Below are 23,551 nucleotides of genomic sequence, written 5' to 3' on the forward strand. Positions count from 1 at the left end.
ACAGCAAACCCTGAGTATTCACTTCTGAGTCCTCCGCCCTGTGGGGCAGGGGTGTTGTCCAGGACAGCTTTAGGATTTAGTACCCTGAGGTTACCCATCATGAATATCCCCCAACACCTGCCACCTGTCTCCTTCCCTCCGCTTAGGTGGCTGTGGGTCAAATAAGTTTGCAAATATGATGTATATGTTTGCTCGAGTATAGTTTGCATTGGGTGTGGGGGACAGGCTGTAAACTGGCAGGGTCATTATAGCCTAAGGCAGGGGTCCCCAAACTACGGCCCACGGGCCGCATGCGGCCCCCTGAGGCCATTTATCCGGCCCCCGCCGCACTTCTGGAAGGGGCACCTCTTTCATTGGTGGTCAGTGAGAGAAGCATAGTTCCCATTGAAATACTGGTCAGTTTGTTGATTTAAATTTACTTGTTCTTTATTTTAAATATTGTATTTATTTGTTTTGTCTTTTTACTTTAAAATAAGATATGTGCAGTGTGCATAGGGATTTGTTCATAGTTTTTTTTTATAGTCCAGCCCTCCAACGGTCTGAGGCACAGTGAACTGGCCCCCTGTGAAAAAAGTTTGGGGACCCCTGGCCTAAGGCTTAGTTTCCCGCCCTTTTAATACTAAGATCTTCTCAAAACTAATCTTTTCCCCCACACCCTTGACTGTTGCATGATAAGGGGTAGTGCACTCTCATGAGGAATCCCATTTATGCCTCAGATAAGTGGCTTTGTATCAGACTTCTGTATTTGTATATTGGCTTAAAGGCTTTAATTTCTACACTATAAAGTGGGGCAGACCGTGGGCTCTCTCACTCAGATCATGACATCAGCATTGCAAGGAGAGGCAGCCAAGATGGTGGAGTGCTGAAGGAGAAGCCAGTCTGTGCAGAGTCTGTGCAGAGAAGGAGATGGGGAACAGAGGTGAATAAGGCTGGTGAGCTAGAAACCTTTGATTCTAGGAAACTCAGGTGAGTCAGTGGCTTTGGGAGCCCTGAATGGAAAGGGAAGTGTGGTCGCACTGTGTGTATTTCTTGCCCACCAGGTGCTAGCTAGGATTAAAGATAATGGCCCACCAATTCTTGGCTCCATTGTTTCATTACCATCTGTCCAAATCAAATGTGAACCTGCATGGAGCAGGCGGTTGTGATGGTGGCCGTGGCTACTGGCTTTACAGTGGCTGACCTGTGTCCCCACATGTATTTCCTGTCCACCTTTAGGGGCAGAAAACTAGCTGACCCAGAGACCTTCACTGCCCCTTCCCAGCAAGCTGCCAGCCACCAGGTCTCTGCTGGGTCTGAACACAGAAAACCCCACTGGCCTGGGGGGACTGTGGACTTGAATGCATCAGTTCCTGGGACACAGCGACTGAGGCCAGTGGACGTGTGGTTCTTCTGCAGGGTCGAGAAAAAGGCATCTCAAAGGACCCGCATTTGGAGAAGCTGAGCCCTTTGCAGTTAGATTCATCCAAGGTTGAAATTGAAGGCTGCTCACAGGTCCCCAAGTGTTGGGCGGATAAAATATATTATGCTCACTTTGTTAGAAATAGCGCTGCCCACGTGAGGCCGTCACCCAGGTGATATTAATGTGTGTTGAGAATCCTTGTAGCCTGGGGCTTGGTTTTGGGATTAAGCCTTTCCCACCCTTTTTGATGTGGGGTGGTACAATCCAATCATGCCTCAGAGAAGTGACTTTGTATTAGAGACTTCCCTACTTTGTATATTGGATTAGAGGTTGTGAAGCTACAGTATAAAGTGGGGGCAAAACGGGAGTTTGCGCTCTTAGTTCCTGAGATTATCATTAGAGGAGGGAGCAGAGAAGAGCAGAGAAAGGCCACGTGGAGTAGCCAGGAGAAGCAGCCAAGATGGCAGAGTATTGAGCGAAAGGCCAGTTTGGGCAGAGTTTGTATCTGGGATAAGGAAGGAGATGGGGAACAGAGGTGAACAAGTCTGGTGAGCTAGAAACCTTTGATTCTAGGAAACTCGGTTAAATCAGTAGCTTTGTGAGCACTGAATGTGAGTGGGTTTCTGTAAAGCCAGGAGGCAGGGCCACTATCACAGCCGCCCGGCCCATGCAGGTTCGCATTGGATTCGGACAGTCGGTAAAGAAACAGCGGAGCCAAAAACTGATGGGCCATAGTCTTTAATCCTACCTTGCACCCGGCGGGCAAGTAAAAACACACACTGGGCTCCAAAACCCAGTCACATTCAGTGCTCATAAAGCCACTGACTTATCCGAGTTTCCTAGAATCAAAGGTTTCTAGCTCACCAGCCTTCTTCTCCTCAGTTCCCCATCTCCTTCCTTATCCCAGATACAAACTCTACAGAAACTGGCATCTCACTCAGCACTCCACCATCTTGGCTGCTTTTCCTGGCCTCCTCCACGTGGCCGCCTTCCGCTGCTGGCTCTACTTTCTCTGCTCTCTCATGCTAATCTCAGGAACCAAGAGCCCAAACTCTCATTCCGTCCCCATTTTATAGTGTAGAAATCCAAACCCTTAATCCAATATACAAAACAGGGAAGTCTCTAATACAAAGTCACCCTCTGAGGCATGATAGGATTGTACCGCCCCACAGCAAAAAGGGTGGGAAAGGCTTAATCCCAAAACCAAGCCTCAGGCTACAATGATTCTCAACACACATTAATATCACCTGGGCGATGGCATCTTTAACAAAGTGAGCATAATACATTTTATCCGCCCAACAGTTTCGGAGCCCAGTGTGTATATTTTTACTTGCCCGCCGGGTGCAAGCTAGTTTTAAAGACTATGGCCCACCAGTTTGTGGCTCCCTTGTTTCTTTACCGACTGTCCGAATCCAATGGGAACCTGCATGTGAATGGCCACGATGGCAGCTCCTGGCTTTACACCAAGGTCTTATTTCCATCTGTCCCGCCGAGGGAAAAGCCCAGTCTAGTCTTCATCAAGCCCAGTATCAAGATCAGATTCCAGATATTCTGCACCGTGGGTTAGCCCGTATCAAAGCTCAGTCCACACCGGGCGCTGCCCAAAGCCTGTCCTCGGGAGACTGCCCACAGAGGGCTGCCCGCCCACGCAACATAGGAGCAAACGAGGTGAGCAGGCATTCCCACGCAGGAAGGCAGAGGGAGAGGCTGGCTTTCCATTACCTCTGTTTATACTTTGGGGCTGGGAAGGACGAGTTTTCCTTAAAGCCAACCAAATAGTTTCCAAATTTCGCTGCTTAGATTGGTTCTTCCCACTAACCAATCAGATCCTTCTAGGTTAGACTGACAGCCCTATAAGGGCTACCAGTTTAGCTCCCACTGCGCATGCCCAGCAGAATGTCTCCCTTGATCCTCCCCGCGTGGGAGTAGCTGTTCCTTAGAGAGATGCCTCCTACGTGGCTGGAGATTGATTCCAAAAGACTGAGGGCCCGGTGGACTCCTGGGATGTGCACATGAGCCTCTGAGTGCTGGCCCGGGGAGCCAGGCCCGTGCCCCACACTGTGGAACCTCCGTTTTCCTGTCTGTCGAGTGGGGCTATTAATGTGCGCCTAGTTTAAGGATGTTTTATGTAATGCCCTTTACTCATCGCGAAACTGGAAACACTGCCTGTCACCACTTCAGCCACTGAGAGGTGAACTTTCACTTCTCACTGAAACAGGGATTGATCTCTATGGGCGCTTTATTCAGGTGACCAGCAATCTAAGGAAGTGGGGTCATGTCCCCAGAGCTGGCTCCAACACTTATCCCAAAGCAACTTTTTTGTAAGGGGGGAAAGGGGAAGTAAGTGTTTTGGAATTTCCAGGGGGAGTTCATCATCATAGTCCAAGTTAATTGGATCAGTCAGCAGGCCTGTCCATGGAGCACAAAGGCTTTGCCTGCAGACCCCTAGGGCACAAAAGTGTATAGATTTCTTGCGGGTCTCCTTCAGTCACCTAGTCCCCTTTAGGTCTGCAGAGGCAGATTAAGGTCGGTTACGGCCCCGGGCGCAGAAGAAAGTATTGGACCCCTTGCGTTAGAAAAAAGCTTCAAGTTGGGACCCAGAGCACGCGCGCCCGGTGCGCCCGCCGTTACATCCGCCTTTGTAGGTCTGCCAGTTCCTGGAACAAAGCTTTTCCTTGCACTAACCCTCAAGCCTATTGACTGTCACGGAGCTAAAATTTGACCCTTGCGTTCCCTCTATCAATCATAGGCGCTTCCCACTTAGATGATTGCTTGCTAAAAGATCCTCCCTAATCCAGGAAGTAAATTTAGGCCACACGGGAACAGGGAGTCCTACTTCCCGGAGCTCCACGTAGCGCAAAGGGCTCACTCGCCCTGGTCCAGCCGAGAGCAGGAATGGGGCGGTGCGGAATCCGGCCGCGGAGAGGGGACCTGGCTTCCCAGAGCCCCGCAAGGGAGTCTCGTCATGGCTCAGCATTGGACTCTTCCACCCGGGGACGCACAGCGCCCACCGCACGCACAACTACGGCCCCACCCGAACCCGATTTCAGTTTCCTTTTCTCCGGCCTGAGTCCCCAGCCCCGCGGGGGCGCGGAGGATTGCCCCGTGATCAGTGACGTGGAGGAGTCTGAGGTTCCCACTGGGAGGCGGAGTTCGGCAGGAGCCAATCCCGGAGCTGGTCGGGGAGAAATCTCAGTGGAGACGGCTGCGAAGGGCCGGGAGGTTACCCGGCGGGGAAGCGCTGCGGTGCTCGGTGCTGGCGGGGGGTCGCTCCCGGGATCTGAGCGCCGCGGGACGCGGAACGCGGGCGACGTTAGCCCCGGAGCTCGGCACCGGTGAGTAGGGGCGTCCGGGGAGAAACGCAGGGGAGCCGCGTCACACGCGGCAGGTCCCCGCGGTCGGGTGCGAGCCAGGGTCCTGCTGTCGACCCCGGCCCGGCTGCGCACCCGGCTGCGCGTTGGGATCCGAGCGTCCCTCGTTGCCGGCTGCCCGCCCGGCTCCATGCTCCCCTCCGCTCCCGGCAGTGCACCCGGGTTCCGTGCGCCCCTAGTCGCCGGGCACAGACACCCGTTTTTTCTCGCCGCTTGAGCGGCGGGAAGCGCGTCCACGGCGCCCGGTAGCTCGGAGCCCGACCGCTGTCCAGCCCCTTATTGTAACCGAAGTCATATTTTCTTTCGTTTCCTATTTTTCTTTAATTTTTTTCCTTTTCTGGTCCGAATAAACCGGTTCTGTCACGGGTACTTGGGACGCATCAGTCTTTTCCCTGCTGATTCTCTTCCTGGTTTCGATTTCGGAGGGAGTGTGGGAAGGTCCTTGTGGAGCAGGTGGGGGCCCGACCGACTTCAAAGTCCGTGTTCTCTGGGTGTCCCCAGTGCTCTCGATGCCCCCGGGTCCCCCAGTGCTCCCGGTGCTCGCGCCGCGGGAGGAGCGGCCTTCCCGGGAAAACGCCGTGTCCAGCGGCCACCCCGGGCCCTGGACCTGTTTAGCCAGAGCCGTAATCCCTACAAGTGTATCCCCAAGTTTAAAAAGAATCCGTTTTAAAAAAAAAAAACAAAAAAAAACCTAGGCTGTGTTTTGTAGCACAGTTGTAGTTGTACAGAAATACTGTGCAGAGAGGAGAGGGTTCCCCTATAACCCGAAACCTTTCCCCCTTTTATCAACAATGTAACATCAGAGGGCACGTTTGTTCTTGGCCAAAGTCCACAACAGTTAAGTGTTCTTTAGTTTTTTTTAAACGTGAGTGCTTTTTCTGTCCCGGGATCCCATTGGGGTACCGTGTCGCATTTGACTCCCACGCGGGACTCCCTCGCCCCCTCACACTCCCCGTGGCCGCGGCCCTTTCCCAGGCTGCCCTTGTCTTGGATGACCGCGACAGTTTTGAGGGTCTGACACTGGTCAGGTGTATTGTAGTCTGTCCCTCTGCTGGAATTTGAATGTTTTCTCCTGAGAAGGGCGCTCATGCGTTATTGGGAGGAAGACCCACAGATACTTAACCATTTTCATCCTATGCTATCCTGGGAGCTGGGGGGGGGGGGGGACAACAGAAGATCAGCATAATTGATGACTTGATGTTGATCTTGATCACTGACCTGGCCGAGATAGCGATTGTCAGGTTTCTCTGTAAAGTTACTCTATTACCCTCTGGAAAGCCAGAAGCCATGGCCACCATCACAGACGCCTGGCTCATGCAGGTTTGCATTTGATTCAGACAGTAATGAAACAGTGGAGGCAAGAACTGGTGGGCCATTACCTTTAATCCTAGTTTGCACTCGGTGAGGGAGAAATACACACAGTGGGAAAACACTTCCCTTTCCATTCAGGGCTCCCAAAGCCACTGACTTATCTGAGTTTCCTAGAATCAAAGGTTTCTACCTCACCAGCCTTATTCACCTCTGTTCCCCATCTCCTTCTCTCTGCACAAACTCTGCACAAACTGGCTTCTCCTTCAGCACTCCGCCATCTTGGCTGCTTCTCCTATGCAAAATAAGGAAGTCTCTGATACAAAGCCACTTATCTGAGGCATGAATGGGATTCCTCATAAGAGTGCACCACCCCACATCATGCAACAGTGGGGAAAAGCTTAGTTTTGAGAAGATCTTAGTATTAGAGGGATGTTGAAAAGATCTCAGTATTAAAAGGGTGGGAAGCCCTGGCCAGTTGGCTCAGCGGTAGAGCGTCGGCCTGGCGTGCGGGGGACCCGGGTTCGATTCCCGGCCAGGGCACATAGGAGAAGCGCCCGTTTGCTTCTCCACCCCCACCCCCCCCTTCCTCTCTGTCTCTCTCTTCCCCTCCCGCAGCCAAGGCTCCATTGGAGCAAAGATGGCTCGGGCGCTGGGGATGGCTCCTTGGCCTCTGCCCCAGGTGCTAGAGTGGCTCTGGTCACGGCAGAGCATCGCCCCCTGGTGGGCAGAGCGTCGCCCCTGGTGGGCGTGCCGGGTGGATCCCGGTCGGGCGCATGCGGGAGTCTGTCTGACTGTCTCTCCCCGTTTCCAGCTTCAAAAAAATACAAAAAATAAAAACATAAAAAAATAAAAATAAAAGGGTGGGAAAAGCTTAGTCTTAAAACTAAGCCTTAGGCTATAAGGACCCTGCGAGCTTACAGCCTGTCCCCCACACCCAATGCATACTATACACGAGCAAGCATATACATCATATTTACAAACTTATTTGACCAACACTTCCTGCCACACACACCCCCTTACTGTGCTCTTTGGAAAATAGTCCCACTATGTGCAGTCCACACCTAAGGCGTGGAGAATATATTTCCCCCACTTCAGGAAAACTATCATACAGTATTTGGAATTATTTCACGTGGGAAATTTGTCTTTTCTGCCTTACTTACTAACTTACTCAAAGGAAGGACCTCCCGGATCCAGGGTCACAACATCTGGTTCAGGCCTTGGGGTGTGAGCTGGAGCTGATGAAAGAGCCCGTCCAAGGACAAGGGGTGGGGTCTGGGGGCCTTAGGAGGGGCTGTCCTCCCCTCTCTGTATCCAGCGAGCAGGGGAAGCAGGCCTGCGGGGTGGGTGGTAAGTAAGGCCACAGTGTAGGGCTCGTGCGCCCGCCCTGCAGCTCTGACCGCGGTTAAGACCGGAAGCGGGAGAGTAACGGGAATCAGAGGACTGGCAGCTCCTCTGCAGGACACAGGACACATCCCCCCAGGTCGAAGGCACCGTCCGTTACCTTTTGTTTTCATAGAAAAAAAAATATTTCGCCAAATTGAACACCACTGATTTCAGAGATACTCAGTGTGATGACTGGCGATCTCAAGGTCGTGAAAAAATGGTCAACTCCCTCGCCGATGGCCTAGACCCCTCCTTCCTCCAGGGAGCGAGCGGTCAAGAGCAGCTCCATCTCCCTGACCCGGGATGTTTAGTTCCCTGACTCCATTTATGACCTTGAAAGAAAATTAAATCTGACAAGTTGGCGTTTTCCTGCCTGGCAGCCAGATGGTGAAACATTAGCTCAATAACACTGCAGTCCTGACCCCAAAGCTCAGCCGTATTTGCCGTGTTCTGTTTGTTCTTTTTTTGTTTTGTTTTGTTTTTAGTATTGATTTTAGAGAGCGGGGGAAGGGAGAGAGAGAGACAGACAGACAGACATGGACTCACGGATACATTTGTTGGTTGAGTCTGCTACGTGCCCTGACCTGGGGTTGAACCTACAACCTTGGTGTCTGGGGTCGGCGCTCTGACCCAGAGCCTGGTTGGCCTCAGTAACAGCAGTGACTTCAGGTGGCACATTAAATACGCTGGCGGACTTGCAAACCTTTATTTCTGTTTGTCCTGTTGTAACTGGAAAAACTCAGCCCAACACTTTTAACACTGACCAGTTTCCTGAAGGACATGATACGGGTTCAGATGACCAGGAAGATGAAGGGACATAGAGACTGAGATCTGGGGGGGTCCTGAGTCCAGGAGCTCCTGTCCCTGTGGACTGGGGTGTGTCACCCTCCCAGTGAGGATGTGTCCACCCACCTGGAGGCTTCCTCACATGGGCACCATACACGGTCAGTCCATTCTAGCCTGTCCCTCTCAAATGTGGGAGATGGGGCTGAGAATTCCCAGCTCCCCACCCTGGCTGGGGCTTCTGGTGACAGGCCATCCAGAGTCACCAGAGTCACCTCATTGGAACCAGAGCTGCTCCTGGTGCTCGTCACCACCCGGGAATGACAGGGTTTCGGGAGCTCTGTGTCAGGAATATATATATGTATTTATATTGTGTTTTGTTTTGTTTTTCTATTTCACGCCTCTGAATGGCCTGGGTCATTAATTCCCTCCCACTCCCATGTCTTCTTGGTGACATGATGACCCAGGAAGGTCAGAAGTCCAGCTGCAGGCTGCACGGCACAGTGGCTGAGGCTCGGTGGGAGTCCGGGTTTGGGTCCTGCCCCAGAACGCTTCACGTTAGGCTTGGTTAGAATGTAGCTGGGCTGGAAGCCTCCTCACTCCGAATTTCTAGGAGCTGTGGGGAGAGGCCATGGCAGCTGAGAGCGTGTGTGGATCCGTCAGCCTGGCAGGGGGTCGTCCTCAGGTGAGGGCCAGAGAACTGCTGATATTCTCTACGTTGTTTGTCTGGAAAAACAGGCTCATTTTTCTGCATAAGAGTCTTTGTCTATTTCAGCCTGGTCATCTTCAATAACTTCCTCCGATGTATCAGTAAGGATTCTTTTTCTTTCCTTTTCTGTTTTATTTTTTCTCCAGATGACAGACAAGCCGTGTTGGATGAGCAAAGGGCGTCGTGGGTCCGTGTGGTGGAGAAGGTCAGGGGTAGATAGCTCATCACAGCCTGATGCAGGGAGTCACACGGTGGGCGTGGTTTCTTCATCTGTGGGGTGGCTTCCTTCTCAAAACAGGCCAACCCTCTGGTTAGCAAAATGGCTCCAGCAGCTTCTCACCAGGTGACATCAGCTCTTGAGTTGTTCTCTTATTAAGAGACCACAAGAGTCTTTCCCTCTGGTGTCCCAGCTGGGGGTCCTGGTGACAGGCTGGGCGGTCACGGGTCATGTTCTCATTCCTGAAGCAGGTGCTGTGGCCTGGGGGCCGTGAGGCTAAGTCTCCTGCTTCTCTCTCCAGCTGAGGGAGAGCTTTGGCTGCAGCACATGATCCCCAGACAGGGACCGGAAGAAGGGAAGCTGGCGAACCCCTTTTCCCAAAGATAAACACCACAGCACTTGAGTTGGGTCACAAGCCCCTGCGAGGATCCCGTTGGCTGTTACTGGGCTTCTCTCAGTGGTTTCTTTTCCTTTTTTTTTTTATAGCATTTTGCACGCGCACACGCACTCACTCACTCGCCGTGGGGTTCTATTTCCCACCCACTAGATCAGCAGAAACTTGAGTGCTGACAGTGCCAGGTGTGGGTGCAGTGTGAGTGCTCCTTGCCTGCTGGTGGGGAGGTGCGTGGGTACAGCGTACAGACCCGTTAGAAATGACCGTTTGGCCTGAGCTAGTCCAGGGGAGGCTGCCTCTGTCTGCCGACTGGCAATGTGGCGTGTTAGTCATTGTCCCAAACGGGAAACCATCAGAAATAGGCTGCATCAGAAGTCGAACTCTGTCGTCACCAAGCAATGACAATGAACCCCCCCCCCCAAAAAAAAATCGGCTCACGGTCACGTGACTGAGTCTCACAGACGTGTTGGCAGTCCCCTCCCCCTCCCGAAAGGCAATAGGATTCCATGAGGCCTCTGGAGCTCAAAACCAGGAGGAGAACGAGCCCTCTGCAGACGGAGGCCTGAAACGGAAGGAGAGGGGAGAGCAGTTTTCACCGCTGGCTGGCGTGGGCACCGGATCAGCCCTGTGCACGTCTCCTGGTTCTGTCTGGTTCCTGGAGCCCAGCCTGGGGTTCCGCGGTGGGTGGTCGCTGCCTGGGCCCTACGCTGAAGTCGCCTTGCTGGAGAGAAGAGCACGTGGCTAAGACTGCTCGCAGACCCCCGGGCAGCGTTCCTGGGCTCCTGGTGCCCTGAGTGGGCGTCGCCCCGTCCTCAGCCAGTTTCCCGCGTGGGCGGGCACTGCGCTCATCTTTATTGTATGCGGCCACGTGGGCGGGCACTGGCTCATCTTTATTGTATGCGGCTTAAGTGTCTGTTTGTTGCCGATAGCTTATTGGTTGCTTGCATAACTGCACTAGCCAATGGGGTGAAGTTGCCACGGCATTCAAATAGTCCCGCCTTCTGGTATGCCACCTCACAAATTGAGGTTAAAGATTGGAGCAATTATTATGCTGTTAAGAAATATTAACACCAGAAGGGGTCTTTGCAATGGTACAAGACTAGAGGTTCTCCAATTGAAAAATAATGTCATAATAGCTAAGTCTTTGGCTCCTCTAAAGGTGAAATACATGTCATTCCAAGAATTGATTTGGCTCCATCTCAAACAGGGTTGCCGTTTCAATTGAGACGTAGACAATTTCCTGTAGAACTTGCCTTTGCTATGACCATCAATAAGTCTCAGGGCCAAACGCTTAAGCATGTTGGCATTTTTTTACCTGAGCCTGCATTTGGACACGGTCAACTTTATGTTGCCTGTTCAAGAGTTCGTGAAAGAAAGGATGTAAAATTAAAAATAATTGATGGTCCTCTGCAAGGCGAGCTTAAAAATGATGAAAAGATCTACACAAGAAATGTGTACAAAGAGATCTTTGACATGTGAATTAACATTTTATTATTTAAATCACCTTTATTTATTGAGCTAGTGGTGGCTCTTAAAAAATGTACCTCCAGTGGTTTCCTTCATTGCACTCTAAGCAATTAAGCAAGTAGAAGGGGGAAACCCGGTGGGGCAGTAAGCAAAGGGGCGTCCTCGCCGCCTGCCCTGGGTAATTCAGTTTGAATTAGCAGACACCTTTGCACAAATCATTTTAACTACAATTTATAATATCTAGAACAGCGGTCATTTCGTATGACCGCCGGGCTTTCTAGTTCTGGATAAGGCAGGCGTAGTCTCTGGGGTCTGGGGGAAGCTGGTGTTCAATAGGCCAGGACCTGCCTGGGACAGGCAGCAGCGCAGGGGATCCAGTGTTGGCCCGGGACTCTGAGGACTGAGGTTGGAAACCCCAAGGTCGCCGGCTTGTGCGTGGGCTCATAGACATGTCCCTGTGGTCCTGGCTTGAGCCCCCTGTCAGGGCACGTATGAGAAAGTGGTCAATGAACAACCAGTAACCTGTCAGATGAATTGTGCCACCTTCTATGTAAAACCCTCCGGGACACTTTATTTATCTGTCAGAGAGAGGGATACAGACAGGAATGGAGAGAGATGAGAGGCATCAATCATCAGTTTTTCATTGCAACACCTTAGTTGTTCATTGATTGCTTTTTCACATGTGCCTTGACCGCAGGCCTTCAGCAGACCAAGTAACCCTTTGCTCGCGCCAGCGACCTTGGGTCCAAGCTGGCGACCTCGGGGTCTCCACTGCACCACAGCCTGGTCAGGCTATTTTATTTTTATTTTTTATTTTTTTTTAATTGAGAGACAGACACCCACATGTGCCCCAACTGGATTTACCTGGCAATTCCTATCTGGGGCTAATGCTTTACCCACCTGGGGCCAATGCTCTCAACTGAGCTATTTTTAGCACCTGAGGCAGAGGTTCCACAAAGCCATCCTCAGCGTCCAGAGCCAATGCACTCAAATCGATCAAGCCATGGGCTGTAGGAGGGGGAGAGAGAGATAGAAGGGAGAGGGAAGAGAAGCAGATGGTTGCTTCTCCTGTGTGCCCTGACTGGGAATCGAACCCAGGACGTCCACACACCAGGTCGTCGTTCTACCACTGAGCCACTGACCAGGGACCTCAGCGACACTTGAAAGCCTGGTCCCATCTGCCTCCCTGGTGGCTGCAGCCTCTATGCCCCTTTGAGCACAGTGCGGACTGCCACTGGTCAGAGTGAGCCTCGGCCTGGTCCTGGGGGTTTGCACGGCCGCACTGAGCTTCAGAGCACCACTGACGTTCTGCCCTTTGGGGAGGGGGGGCGGGGGGGAGATAGAACAGTGACCCCTGTGGGCCTCAGCAATGCCCTGTCCACAGAACTGGCGTCTCCTGAGACTGCCTGGTGGCCTGCCGGTAACCACAGCACAGCCATGATGGTGAAGTCTGGGGGGTCCAGGCCACTGGTGTGGTCGTGTCCGCAGGGGCGTGGCCACCCCTCCAGTGTCCAGGCCCAGATCACTCTCTTGTTGCCCGAGTTCTGTCCTCTCCGGGTTTGTGAGATGCGCCTCACAGAAGTTCACTTCTAGGAGAAATTGCTTATTTTATTTGATTTCTGTTTAAATGTATTGATTGATTTTTAGAGAGTGAGAGAGGGGAAGGAAGAAAGAGAGGGAAACAGACTTGTTGTTCCACTTATTCATGCATTCAGGGGTGGTTCTTGTAGGTGCCCTGACCCGGGATCAAACTGGCAACCTTGGCCCATGGGGATGACGCCCTAACCAACTGATCCCCCGGCCAGGGTCTCATCGTGTCTTAAAGCCATGGTGCTCTGACTCCATCCCAGCGTCCAGTGGACTGTTTGAAGCTGCAGGGTCCCTTCCATTTGTGCGGTTCTTTCACTACATAGTATCACTTGTGAGACCCTCAGGAAGGAGACATTGTTCCTGCTTTGTTTTTCCTCTGGGTCTCAGCGGGTGGGGGTCATTTCTAGCTCATTGCCATCACTGAGGTGGAAGACACGAAGGCGCTGAGCTGTTGCGCGGGGCCCTGCCGGGCTCAGTGTGTCCCATGCTGACTTCCCGTGTCCACGCGGCTCCGCACCAGCCTCGTGGTGGCCCGTGAGCCCCGCCTGGCCCTGCCCCTCGAGGACCCCGTGTCACCGTGGCCGGTTCTCCCTCGCTTCCTCTCTCACTGCAACTTGAGATCTCTGCCCTTGCGTCTGGTGCTTTGAACGCTCCTGGCTGTGGGGGCCCCGGTTACTGGGCCCACTCAGGAAACCCTGCGGGTGCCCCTCCCCGTTTCATGGATGGATAAACTGAGGCCCAGGGTGCTTCCAAGAGTTCTGCACTGTCGCCCAGAATCAGGAGCGGGAGGCGGTGTTGTTGGCGCAGGAAGTGGGCGGGGCTGCAAAGGCGGAGGGACCCCGGTCCTCTCTGCTCAGCTCCTGTGCTGCCTCCGGGGCCAAGCCCTCAGCACGTGGCCATCATGGCGGCTGAGCGTGTGTCCCGTCCCCACGGGGAGCTCAGTGAGGCCAGCAGGGCAGCCAGGCCCGCCGCAGGGGGAGTCCCAGCTGGGAGAGAGCCCGGTGTGGCCGGCTTGTGCTCTGCCCGCAGGCGGTCCAGTGGACGTGAACCAAACCCACACCACAGCGCAGCCCGTCTGTGAAGGTTTAGACCAGGGCTCACCCTGTCGCTGCGTCTTGGTCAAGAACCCCCATGCTCTTAGTCGCTGCAACTCCGGAGGAGCAAACAGAAGGGGTCTCCTGACTGTCGGGGGTGGGGGCTCGTGGGAAGCAGCAGAGCTGTAGGATGTGTGCTCACGAGGACAGTGTCCCGGCAGGGAGCCCCGGGTGTCTTGTTCTAGTAGCCGGTGCGTCAGCTGATGGAAGGAGTGCTTCCCCGGCCCCACGGCTCAGGCTCGGGAGCTCCGCTCGCCGCTCTGCCAAGCCCCCCTCTCTGGGCCTGAGTCCTTGTCTGTCAAGGGAGAGGTTGTGCTGGGTGGTCAGTGGGTGCTCTCGCTCTGCTCTTCTGTGAGCCTGGCTGTCACCCCGCGTGCCTCTGGGTGGCCGGGGCTGGCGGCCCCGCCTGAGGCTGTCACCTCTGCCCTCTGCCGGGTGCGCTCTTGACTCCGTGTCTGGTCTCCAAGGAGCAGAGGCCCCCCCACCAGTGAGCAGACGCCCCTGACCTCAGGACTAAGGACGCCATGGCCACGTCGGCACCACTGCGCAGCCTGGAGGAGGAGGTGACCTGCTCCATCTGCCTCGATCACCTGCGGGACCCCGTGACCATCGACTGCGGTCACGTCTTCTGCCGAGGCTGCGCCGCCGACGTCCCCCCCGTCGCCGCAGGCTGCCCCCTCTGTCCCCTCTGCAAGAAGCCTTTTCAGAAGGAGAACGTCCGCCCCGTGTGGCAGCTGGCCAGCCTGGTGGAGAGCATCCAGCGGCTGAAGGTGGACAGGGGCGGGTCCCCGGAGCGGGCGGCCCGGGAGGAGCAGCGTGGCGCGCGGCTGTGCCCGCGGCACCAGGAGAAGCTGCACTATTACTGCGAGGAGGATGGGCAGCTGCTCTGCGTGCTCTGCAGGGAGTCCCGGGAGCACAAGGCCCACGCGGCCGTCCTGCTGGAGAAGGCCGCCCAGCCCCACAGGGTAAGCCCTCCTCGCCCACCCCGGACGGTGCCGGCCGCGCCCTCCTCTGCGCCCACCTGGATGGTGGAGGACGGGCCCGGCCGAGGCCCCGCTGAAGGCTTCTTGCTGGCCAGGGACTCCTCGGCCTGAGTCCACCTGCTGCTGCCCCAGCCAGAGCATCCACCTGTCCCCACTGCTTGTCTTTCTACAGGAAAAAATCCTGAACCACCTGAGTGCTCTAAGGAGAGACAGAGACAAAGTTCAGGGCTGTCGGGCGAAGGGAGCAGCTGAGGCCACGGCCGCGCTGGTAAGTGAGGCTGCGGAGGGGACACTGAGGCCGTGGGCCTCGCAGCTGGAGCTCCTGAGCTTGGGAGGAGCAGTGGGCAGGCCTGCGCTGGCCCCCCGGGCTCTGGGCGCTGGCCCGTGTCCTGGTCTGAGCAGGGAGTGGGTTTCCTAGGCGTCACCTGATGCAGCTGCCCCGGTTCTGAAAGAGGATCCAGGTGTGGGGCTCTGAGGGGGGCCTGGCTGCGCCCTTCCTGTCACAGAGGAGGGGGGCAAGACGTGATTCCTGGGAGCGGGGGAGGGGCGGGCTGAGGACGCACGTGGCCACGCCCCCCACAGCTGCTGGTCGCGGGGACAGACGGCCCCGTGTACTTCGGGAAACGCTCTACCACTGAGCCCACTGGCCAGGGCCCCCGACTCTTCTTTGAGGAGAGGAGGTTGGCGCAGGCATGCTGGAAAATCCCTTTACCCTCCGCCCCCCGAGATGGAACTAGAATTCATGAGTGGCGGCCGCTAGGGCGGCAGGATCCTTCTGGAGCATTGCTCACACCAGATCTTGTGGGGTTTCCAGCCCCCGGCGGCAGCATCACCCCTCTCCCTTCTCGTCCTTGCAGAGGAAGCTCCAGGAGGAGAGGCAGGCCATAGTGGCCGAGTTCGAGCAGGGCCACCAGTTCCTGCGGGAGCGGGAGCAGCGGCTGCTGGACCAGCTGACCAGGCTGGAGCAGGAGCTGGCGGAGGGCAGGGAGGAGTACCAGGCCCGGAGCGGCAGGGAGCTCGCCCGGCTGACGCTCCTCATCTCCGAGCTGGAGGGCAGGGCACAGCAGCCGGCTGCCGAGCTCATGCAGGTGAGACCTCCTCCCCGGGGGGCAGGGAGCTTGGGCACCAGGGCATCGGTCCCCCGGGGAGTCACTCCCACTGGGGACCTCGGTTTCCTCCTCTGAAACACGGGGTGATCATCCTGCCCCCAAGTACCTGTACCAGTGGTGGCTTGGACATCAGATGAGATGACTGGCCTGTTGACACTTAAAAAAGGAAACGTTCAGCCTGACCAGGCGGTGGCACGGTGGACAGAGCATCGACCTGGGAGGCTGAGGTCCCTGGTTCAAACCCCGAGGTCCCCGGCTTGACTGAGGGCTCATCCAGTTTGAGTGTGGGATCATAGACATGACCCTGAGTTCATTGTCTTGAGCCCAAAGGTCTCTGACTTGAGCCCAAGGCGGCTGCGGCTGGCTTGTGTGGAGGGACAAATTAGAACGATTTGCCAGAAACTCCGCCGTCCCTGGGCAGCGGCCTCCTGGCCGAGCAGGTGTGGCTCTGAGCTCACAGAACTGCCCGCTGCAGGGCCCCCTTCTTCCTGAGACTTTTGGGGACGGTCACCGGCAGTGACCGACAGCCCATTCCATTTGGTTCGCAAGCACTCGCGTGATCCTGTAACGGTGTGTGTTACATGGAGAGCTCCCTGCACGAGGTCAGCTCTATGAGGTTGAGGTTTGCACAGCACTGTTTTGTTTTGCTTGCTTGTTTGTTTTACTGCTGTGCCCCAGGCTTCTAGAGCGGAGCCTGGCATGTAGGAAGCACTTAATTAATATTTGTGAGTGAGCGAAAGGAACGCAGAATTCAATGCAGACGTCACGGAGGCTCTAGACTCACAGAAGGAAATAACCAGCATCCCACAGGGACCCCTTCCTGGGCCACCCTGTCCCCACACAGACATGACAGCACCGTCCTTCCTCCAGCTCGGGCCACAGTGCTCTTGACCATCCACAGCTGTGCGGGCGGGTCTGTGTGGACACGTGTGGCTCTCTGTCTCGGCCGCTGCGGCTGCAGGCTGTTCTCACTGTCAGCTGGCCCCCAGCACGGCCTCCAGACGGGCTGTGTTCACGGGGCCTCCCTCAGCCCGGGCTCTCAAGGACCATCACCATGTCCAGAATTCAGCCAAGAGAAGAGAGGAAGGAGGAGAAGGCAGTTTCCTTTCTTTTTTAAGGGACACGACCCTCAAATTGTCGTCATTGCCTCCTCCTGCATCCTGTTGACCAGCTTGGTCTCGTGTCCAGACCCCGGTTACCAGGGATCCTGGGGAGTGCAGTTTCTTGCTGGGTCCTGTTAATAGAAGGGGACCCTGGACAGGGGAAGATGCTTCGTCACAGCCACAGGGAAGCGGAGGCGTGTGGCACCCCCACCTGAAACCCGTGGGTGGTTACTGCTGTGCCCAGAACACCGTGTAAATGCCACCCACACCCTTCCGCCCACTGCCACCTGGCCTGCCGCCTTTGCCGAGGGCTCTCCACCTGCCCGTCCTCTCCCTGGCCTGCACACTGTCCTGCACACCTGAGCCCACGGGCCATCGCCTCAGACCCGCTGGCCCTGCCCTCTCTGTCCCCACCGGCCCTGTTTGCTCTGTCGCTGCTGTGTCTGCTGTTTTATCCACGAGAACGCCGCTGCGTAAGGAAGGGGCTGCGTCCCCTCTCTAGAGCGGTGTTGCTGCAGGGGCGTGAGGTCTGACTCACACTGACCCTGTGCTTTCTCCCTCCAGGACGGCAGAGACTTCCTGAACAGGTGAGAGCGTCCTCTCTGGAGTCTGCCTCACCCCCCACCCTGTCCCCATGTCCTCCCCGTTCCCTGACCACGTCCATTTGAATGAATGGGGAGTAAAAGGTGCCCACAGCCCTCAGTTCCCCCGGGAAAGGTGCCCACAAATCACAATTCCCCCCGGGAAAAGTGCCCACAAATCACAGTTCCCCCGCCCGGTAAGTGAGAACACATCCTTGAACCAGGACTTGCTGTCCACTGGAACAAGTCCCCTGTGGGGTCCCAGCTCCGTGGCCCTGTCTTACGGGGCATAATCACCCTTTTCCTTCCCCCTTCCGGCTTGTCCTGAGGGTTGAGGGAAACATGGGGACAGAGAAACTGTGTGTCATTGTCTCAGGTATCCACGGAATAAGTTCTGGATGGAGAAACCCATTGCCCACGTGACTAAGAGGAAGACAGGAGAATTCTCAGATAAGCTTGTGTGTCTGCAGCGAGGCTGGAGAGAATTCCAGGGTGAGGGCACTGGGGGGACCCCAGGGTGGGGGACCGGGGAGAGCCCCGGGGTGGGGGGCCGGGGAGACCCCAGGGTGGGGGGGCCGGGGAGACCCCGGGGGTAGGCACCAGGGGACGGGCTATCACTGACTGAGGTGCCTGCCCTTCCTGTCCTGCTCTCCTGTCTTGGCCCTCAGAGGGCTGCCTGGTGGTTCTCACTCTACTTCCGGGGACCCAGGGATGGAGCCTCTAAATTTGCCGGGCTTGAGGGTCATGCTGCCTTTTGTCCTTCCCAGGGAAGCTGCTGAGAGACTTGGAATATAAGACAGGTGAGTGTCCAGGGGTTTTCTGGATTAACCTCTCCCCACAGAGTCTGTGACAGTCCCCCAGGGCCCGGGGAGGTGGGTCCCTTCCCAGGGCACAGGAGAATCTCCCAGTTGCCGACCTCAGCCCCGCCCTGTGTCTTCTGACCACCCTGCTGTCCTCAGGCTGCAGGTCAGGCCCCTCCCGGTGATGTTCGGGCCTTCTCTGCCCGGGCTCCCTCATTGCGGCCTCACAGGTCCTGCGGCCGGTCCCTGCCCTGTGACTTGAGTTTCTCCTCGTCTGGCCCAATCCCACGCCTCCTGTATTCAGAGCCGACTCTGACGGCTCCCTGGCAGCCCTGCTGTGGGGCTGGGCACTGCGTACACCCCCGAGGGCCATGCACGGGGACCGTGCGCTGTGTGCAACCCTGCCGTGGACGCCATGGAGGCTTTGGGGCCCCTCCCAGCCCACTGGTGACCCTGTGACCTCTTCTGTCCCCACAGTGAGCGTCACCCTGGACCCACAGTCGGCCAGCAGGTACCTGCAGCTGTCGGGGGACTGGAAGTGTGTGACTTACAGTGACAGCTGGGACCAGGGCGGTTTCCCGGGCCCCCAGCGGTTCGACTGTGAGCCGGCCGTGCTGGGCAGGAAGGGGTTCACCTGGGGCAAGGTCTACTGGGAAGTGGAGGTGGACAGGGAGAGCTGGTCTGAGGATGAAGACGACGGGGACGAGGAGGAGGAGGAGGAAGGGGAGGAGGAGGAGGAGGAGGAGGAGGTCGGAGATGAATACGGCGACTGGGAAACGGATGAGGATGAGCAGTCGCTGTGGGGGGGAGGAGGAGGAAGAGGAGGCGGAGGAAGAGGAGGCGGAGGTTCTGGAAAGCTGCATGGTGGGGGTGGCCCGGGACTCCGTGAAGAGGAAGGGAGACCTCCCCCTGCGGCCGCAGGACGGGGTGTGGGCGCTGCGGCTCTCTTCCGCAGGCATCTGGGCTCGCACGGACCCCGAGGTCGAGCTCTCCCCGGCCGTGCGGCCCCGGAGAGTGGGCATCGCTCTGGACTACGAAGAGGGCACCGTGACTTTCACCAACGCCGAGTCGCTGGAGCTCATCTACACCTTCACTGCCACCTTCACGCGGCGCCTGGTCCCCTTCCTGTGGCTCAGGTGGCCTGGGACGCGCCTCCTGCTGAGACCCTGAGCCCCGCCTGGGCGCCTGCCCTGGACCCCTGCGCGCGGGACTGCGTGTCTCCTCCGGATTCTGGGACTGACGCGGGGACTCCGGTGTCTGACCGTCTCTCCTCCGGATTCCGGTGTCTGACTGTCTCTCCTCCGGATTCTGGGACTGACGCAGAGATTCCGGTGTCTGACCGTCTCTCCGGATTCTGGGACTGACGCGGGCATTCCGGTGTCTGACCGTCTCTCCTCTGGATTCTGGGACGGATGGGATTCCGCTGTCTGACCGTCTCTCCGGATTCTGGGACGGACGGGATTCCGGTGTCTGACCGTCTCTCCTCTGGATTCTGGGAAGGACGGGATTCCGGAGTCTGACCGTCTCTCCGGATTCTGGGACGGACGGGGGCATTCCGGTGTCTGACCGTCTCTCCGGATTCTGGGACTGACGCGGGGATTCCGGTGTCTGACCGTCTCTCCGGATTCTGGGACGGACAGACGGGATTCCGGTGTCTGACCGTCTCTCCGGTTTCTGGGACGGACGGGATTCCGGTGTCTGACTGGAGCACCTGAAGCGAGGGAGAGGCGGGACCCCCCTCCATCCACTGCTGGCCCCTCCCAGGGGCCGTGACCACTGAGACCTCAGTGTTGCGGCTGCGCCCACACTGCGGTGGCCGGTTCTTCTCCGGGCTCGTGGGGTCCTGGTGCAGCTTCCGACCCTGCAGTCCACGTGGGCCCCTCCCTCCCTCCCTCCCTCTCTCCCTCCCTCCCTCCCTCTCTCCCTCCCTCCCACGTGCCACTGCCTGGGACCCAGCCCCTGCCCTTTGTTGAGGAAGAAGCCAGGCAGCAGCATCTTGCCTGGCGTGTTCATCCCGTGCCAGCTGTCCTTGGGAAAGATCAGTGAACTGTTCCACCCCGGCCATTTTGCTGTCCCCAAATCCCATCGCTCCCGCCCCCGCCCCGAGTCCACTCTGCTGCCTTCCCTGGTGTCTGACCGGACCTACCCGGACTCGGAGTTACGCAGCTGTGAAAAGGCTGAGGGTGAACTGAATCGAGACCCACCGGGGTTTCCGGGCGTTTAAATTAAGGCCCGGAGTTCAGTGGGATTCACCTCCTTGTGTCCAGAGGCCACGCCTCTCTGAGACCAGGGCTGTGTGTGTGTCTGTGTGTCTGATTCCCAAACTGAGGGTGTGGAGCTCCCTGGAGCCATCTGTGGTCTCAGGAATGGTCTAGATACCTGTCAGTCTGGGGTGACAATGACCAAAAAATTGTCCAGGTGGGTTGGTCCTTGCAAGGAGATTTTTTTTTTTTTTTTAAAGGAATCTAGGCTATCTTTTACTCTCTTTGGTTCATCTAAAATCATCCGGGCAACATGCAGTCAAGCAGGCATCCTGTGCCAAGGAAGCTCTGGTCCGTTTCTCCCGAGAGGGGCTCCCCTTCTGACACTGGCCCTCATTCTCCTGGGAGAGGGTTTGGGAGGACAGGACAGCTGAGGTGGGGGGGAAGGAGGGCAGCAGGGCTCCACAGCCCACCGGGGCTCCATGTCAAGAGGGGCATTAAAGCCCATCTGCCCACAGGCCCCACCCTAGTCCCAGCCTCTGCCCAGGCCCCCTGGTGTCTAGAGGGTAGCACAAGCTCCCTGCTTCAGCCAGGTCCCCGCCCGTGCCCCGCCCCCCAGCCATGCCCTTAGGTTGCGGGCGCCCTGTGGTCCCTGCCCCAGCAGCTGTGGATCCCTCTGCTGCTCGCATCACCTCACATCACCTTTTGCCTCTAGTTCTGCCCGCTCCTTGAGGGCGGGCACTGTATCTTGTGTTTCTCTTGTACTTTCTGCGGCACCCAGGACAGTGCTGGGTGCAGTAAAGCCTGGTTGAACCAAGAGCCTGGGCCTGTGACTGTTCTGTCATAACTCAGACACCACCAGGCCTCTCAGGCGGCGGCTGCAGAGGTTCCATGGATGGCAGTAGCCCTGGGCTTTTCTTCTGAGCCCTTTAGAACTCTGTGAACCTGGTTGGTTCAGTGGCAGAGCATCTGCCATGTGTGTGGATGTCCCAGGTTCAATTCCTGGTCAGGACACACAGGAGAAGCGCCCACTACTTCTCCACCCCTCCCCCTCTCGCTTATCCTTTTCTCTCTTCCCCTCCTGCAGCCATAGCTTGATTAGAGCAGGTTGGCCCCTGGTGCTGAGGATGGCTCTGTGTCCTTCCTCTCAAGCCCTAAAAAGAGCTCAGTTGCTGAGCAACAGAGCAACGCCCCAGATGGGTAGAGCATCGCCCCCTGGTGGGCATGCCGAGTGGATTCTCGTTGGGCGCATGCAGGAGTCTGCCTGCCTCCCCGCTTCTAACTTTGGAAAACTACAAAAAAAAACCCCAAAACCCTCTGCTTTCTGTCCTCTGCACACACCCTGTCATTGCTGGACATCCCGAAAGAGCCCCCAGCGCCCCGCCATGGCACCCAGACCAGCCGACATGAGGTCCTGTGTGCACACAGGGCTCCCGTGGGAGGGGTGTAGTCTCTACCACAGCAACACCCCCCCCAAAAAAAACCCTCTTTCTTGGAAAACAAGCAGTGTCCCTAAGGAATGATATAACCTAGAGGTTCAATCTGCCTCCTGACACCAATTTCCAGGCGTTTCTCACGGAGTCTCTGATGCTTTCCTCTCCGTTAACATGGTAAAGACAGACAAGAGGACGGGGGTGACGTGACAGGCGTCTGAGGTGCACGGCACAGAGGACACGCTTCCAGGCTCTCATCTGTGACGCATTCATGCTATACCTCTTTATTCTTTCTGTCCTAAAGACGTACATGCAAATATATGTCAGTTATTAGAAATAAGACGTGCAGTCCATTATAAGGTTTCTTAATCCATGTTTGAATCCTGGTAGACAATGATTACTAGGATATCCTTGAGTACTTAAATTTATTTTGTTGACTGCTGTGGATCGCTCCCTAAAATTATGCTCAACTAATGTTTTATTTGTGGAATAATTTAATAATTCTCAAAATGCCTTTTATCCTTTCTTGGAAAGAATTTTTGTATAATGAGATTTCTGAAACTTAAAAAAAAAGATTTTATGTATTGATTTTTACAGAGAAGAGAGAGAGAGAGAGATGGGAGTGAGAAGTATCAATTCATAGTTGCTTCACTGGAGCTGTTCATTCATTGCTTGTCTGTCATGTGCCTTGACCCGGCAAGCCCAGGGTTTTGAACCAGCAACCTCAGCAATTCTGTTTGTTTTTATATCATTGTTCATAAAGATTTCTCCACATCAAGTTTTATTATTAACTTTACATGAGACTTATAAAGTGATTTGGAGCATTCTTTCTGTTTGCTGTAAAACTTATTGTAGGAAGTACCTTTTCTTTTTTTTTTTTTTTAGCTTTGATAAAACTCGCCTATAAAAAGCAAGTGGACCTGGTATTTTTTTGTTGTTCAGGGTAAAGTGGAGGAGGAAGGCTCAAAATTGCAATATCTAATTTGATTTAATGATTATAGATTTATTAGGTTTTCCCAGTCATATGTTTTATATAAAACTGTCCATTAAGACTGTTTTCAAACTTTTTTAAAATTAACTTTTAGAAAGAGGGAGAGAAAGGGGGAGGAGTGGGAAGCATCAACTTATAGTGTAAAGTTACTTCCCATATGTGCCTTGACCAGGCAAGCTCAGGGTTTCGAACCGGCGACCTCAGCGTTCCAGGTTAATGCTTTATCCACTGCGCCACCACAGGTCAGGCTTTTTTTCAAGCTTATTGACATAAAGTGACTCAATTCTACACACTTGTCCTGTTTTCTATTTCTAATAGTATTTGTAATTTTTCTTTTCTAAAGCTTTTATTTATTGATTTTAGAGAGAGGAGAGAGAAGGAGAAAGAGAAAGGCGGGGGTGGGGGTTAAAAGCGGGAAGCATCAACTCGTATTAGTTGCTTCTCATACGTGCCTTGACCGAGCAACCCTGGGGTTTTGATTCAGGGACCTCAGTGTTCCAGGTCCACACTTTATCCACTGCACCCACAGGACAGGCTATTTTTTGTGCCATGCCCCACCTTAACCTTCCTAAAATTTTTATGTCCCCCCCTATGTAACATACATAATTTTTAACATTAAAAAATTGATTTGT

At 55.4% G+C, this 23,551-nt stretch overlaps 1 protein-coding gene across 1 annotated transcript; it reads left to right on the forward strand.

The window, feature by feature from the left end:
- Positions 1–2,868: 2,868 nt before the first annotated feature.
- LOC136387843 (tripartite motif-containing protein 26-like) lies at positions 2,869–19,525 on the forward strand. Its single transcript, XM_066359945.1, is given in 9 exon segments — positions 2,869–4,734; positions 14,186–14,683; positions 14,874–14,969; positions 15,559–15,789; positions 17,478–17,500; positions 17,871–17,986; positions 18,262–18,294; positions 18,772–19,094; positions 19,096–19,525. Coding segments are annotated over 8 exon segments (1,632 nt in total). The 5' UTR covers positions 2,869–4,734; positions 14,186–14,242; the 3' UTR covers positions 19,465–19,525.
- The last annotated feature ends 4,026 nt before the right edge of the window (positions 19,526–23,551 follow it).

This window comes from Saccopteryx leptura, chromosome 1 (assembly GCF_036850995.1).
Source record: "Saccopteryx leptura isolate mSacLep1 chromosome 1, mSacLep1_pri_phased_curated, whole genome shotgun sequence".
Lineage (NCBI taxonomy): Eukaryota > Metazoa > Chordata > Mammalia > Chiroptera > Emballonuridae > Saccopteryx > Saccopteryx leptura.